The 2650-nt window shown below is 46.3% G+C and overlaps 1 protein-coding gene across 2 annotated transcripts in view; it reads right to left on the bottom strand.

Moving 5' to 3' along the window:
• Yipf1 (Yip1 domain family member 1) overlaps positions 1-2650 on the bottom strand; it is a 39177-nt gene that overhangs the window by 29235 nt on the left and 7292 nt on the right. For both annotated transcript variants that reach the window (XM_004639097.3, XM_023724273.1), the window contains exon 3: positions 2128-2291. In XM_004639097.3, the coding sequence (XP_004639154.1) occupies positions 2128-2291 (164 nt within the window). The remainder of the gene's footprint in view (positions 1-2127; positions 2292-2650) is intronic.

Genomic DNA, 2650 nt, shown 5'->3' with positions numbered 1-2650 from the left:
GGAGTTGTAAGTTCAAGGCCAGCCTGAGCTACACAGACCCTATTGGGGGGGGGGGGGGAAGATCAGAGACTGAGGTCACCCAAATTAGAGGTTAACAGGGATGTTCAGCTGTACCCAGAAGACTGAGGCCACTATCCTAACCCTGTAAATAAGGTGGGAGATCAGGGCTGGGCCAGATTCAGTGAAGCAAGTAGGCACAATCTGTCAGTTATGAGACCCACGGCACATGCTCAAAACACAGAGCCCAGGATGACCGTGCAGTTCCTGCAAATAGTCCACAGGACCAATCAACCACAGAAATTTGGCAGAAATGATCAAAACTTGAGATGGATCCCAAGGTCCCTATGACCCAACCACTGGACAGAGCCTTTTCTGTGTTCAACAACTGGGATCTGAAAGAGAATGAAAAAGACAGAAACCAAGAAAAAGGGCCAAAATTACAGCTGTGTAACCAACAATGCTTCAAGCACACCTGAGTCATACAGGGGACAACCCAGGCCTCATCAACAAAAAGAGTTCCTGCCTTAAGCATAACAGGCACACAGCTGTGCCAGGCCACCACAGGGCCCTGCTGTGTGTCAGGTGGCCAATGTGAGTGTTGCCACTGTCGGGTAGGGGCTAGGCCTGCCACAGCCCTAACACCCACTGTGACAAAGAGGACAGAGGGGCCTGGGGCAAACTCCATGCCCTGTACCCAAACACCTCCATCTCCTGTGAGAAACCCTTGGTGACACTACAAGTCACGGGTGAGCAAATTCAATTCCTTTTATTTTTTTGGTGGAACCGGGGATTGAACTCAGGTCCTTGAGCTTGCCAGGGAAGCACTTATTCCACTGAGCCATCTCCCCGGCCCCTCAATTCCTTTTAGATATAGCACAGCTTATTCTGTTTTCCTTCTCTGGAAAACTTCTCTCTAGAAATAGAGCCAGAAGTGGGGCAAAGGGGAGTCTTGGTCACAGCTGCTTTGACATATCAACTGAAGGTCAAATAGTCACGTATGAATTTCACTGTCCCATGGTGTCCCAATTCCTCATTAGGAAGATTTACTAATAAAACTGGGAAGAATACACTTTGTTTCCACCTTCAAGGAATGTACATCTTGCTACCTTTTCTATGTGTCATTGTCCCAGCCTGTGTTTATGGCACCAAGAACCTGGAAAGAATTTCTTCAGGACCTAAAAGCCAAGATTTCAGGACAGATGGAGGCCCACATGACTGAGATCACCACAGAGACAGTTTTTCCTATAATCAAAACCACCCCTCAACCATAGAGATTCCAGATCTCTGACACCAGGACTGAGACATGACCAACACCAGCCCACTGCTTAATCTTCGAGAAATGAATCAGTCTGTACCTCAGTACTATAGTTTGTCCTCTCCAGCTACCTAACCTGAAGTCCTTTCCTTTCTTTCCCCTAATATTCCAATTAAAAGTTTTTTCTTATAAATTTGAGCATTGGCCTTAATTTCCATTTCCACTAAAGCAAGGAGTCATGCCAGCCAGTGACACCTGGACAGGGTTCTTTCCTCCCTCTTTCACCAAGGCTGTCCCCCTGGCACACATCATCCTTAGCCACCTTTGTTCCCTGGCCACCTCATCCTCTTTCATTCAGATGCAGACCCACTGACTCCCTCCAGGAAGTCTTCCTAACTGGTGCTCTACCCCCGCTGTGTCTGCCACCAGTGCTTCCATGGATGAGCATGGTCTGTCTGCCTGTTCCCCCATCAAGGTAAAGGCCATGGGTCACTGACCCTTGTGTGGCCACTGCCTGGCACTACACCTGATGCAGTAAATAAGTATATAAATAAGTTAAAAAAACAAAGAGAAAAATCCAAAGTTAAATTCAAACCTCAAGGGCTGGCGAGAGCGTTCAGTGGGCCAAACACCTGCTTTGTCAAGCACAGGGACCAGGGTTTGATCCCTAGCACCACATGCCATGCCTGTGCTGGTCCCACCTCTGGGACATGCTGAGTTGGTGACTCAGTCCAGGCGTGGTGGTGCAGGCCTATAATCCCAGTGCTAGGGAGGCTGAAAACAGGAGGATTACTCCAAAGTCCAAGTCTGAGCTGCATAGTGAGGCTCCGTACCAAATACAGTAAAAAAAATAAAAAATAAAAAATTCAAACCTCAGTTTTGTCAGAGTCATCATTGCCTAGTAATTCATCATCCTCTTCTCTTCCTGAGCCTCTTGCAGGTCCTGACTGATGTTTTGGGGTTTCACCAGGATCCTCAATGCTTATCGTGGTGGCATCTGGGTTTGCTGCTAACGAAGTGGGTATATCACCAAATTCTGAAATCAAGTACAATACAAAGATTTCAAGGATCTTACACATATCAGAAATGTTATGCTTTCATTGAAAGCCAAGTTGTTACAACCTATGGACCCTACCCAAGAGTAATAGCCACAAGCTTGACGAAAAAAGTCTCAAGCAGAAATCAATCGGACATTGAAAAATGATTATGAGCACAACAGAATTTGGAGTCAGACTTAAGATTTCAGTCCTAGCTCAGCTATTTCCTAACAGCATGAACCTGAGTACGTAACTATAAACCTCAGTGTTCCTACCCACACAACAAAGAGAATAATATTTATGATAAAGAATTTGGAAAGTCAGGGGCTAGGGAGATGGCTCAGTAAAATAAGCACTT

Source organism: Octodon degus, unplaced genomic scaffold, assembly GCF_000260255.1.
Source record: "Octodon degus isolate 3935 unplaced genomic scaffold, OctDeg1.0 scaffold00107, whole genome shotgun sequence".
Taxonomy (NCBI): domain Eukaryota; kingdom Metazoa; phylum Chordata; class Mammalia; order Rodentia; family Octodontidae; genus Octodon; species Octodon degus.
This window is presented reverse-complemented; position numbering and strand designations above follow the sequence as displayed.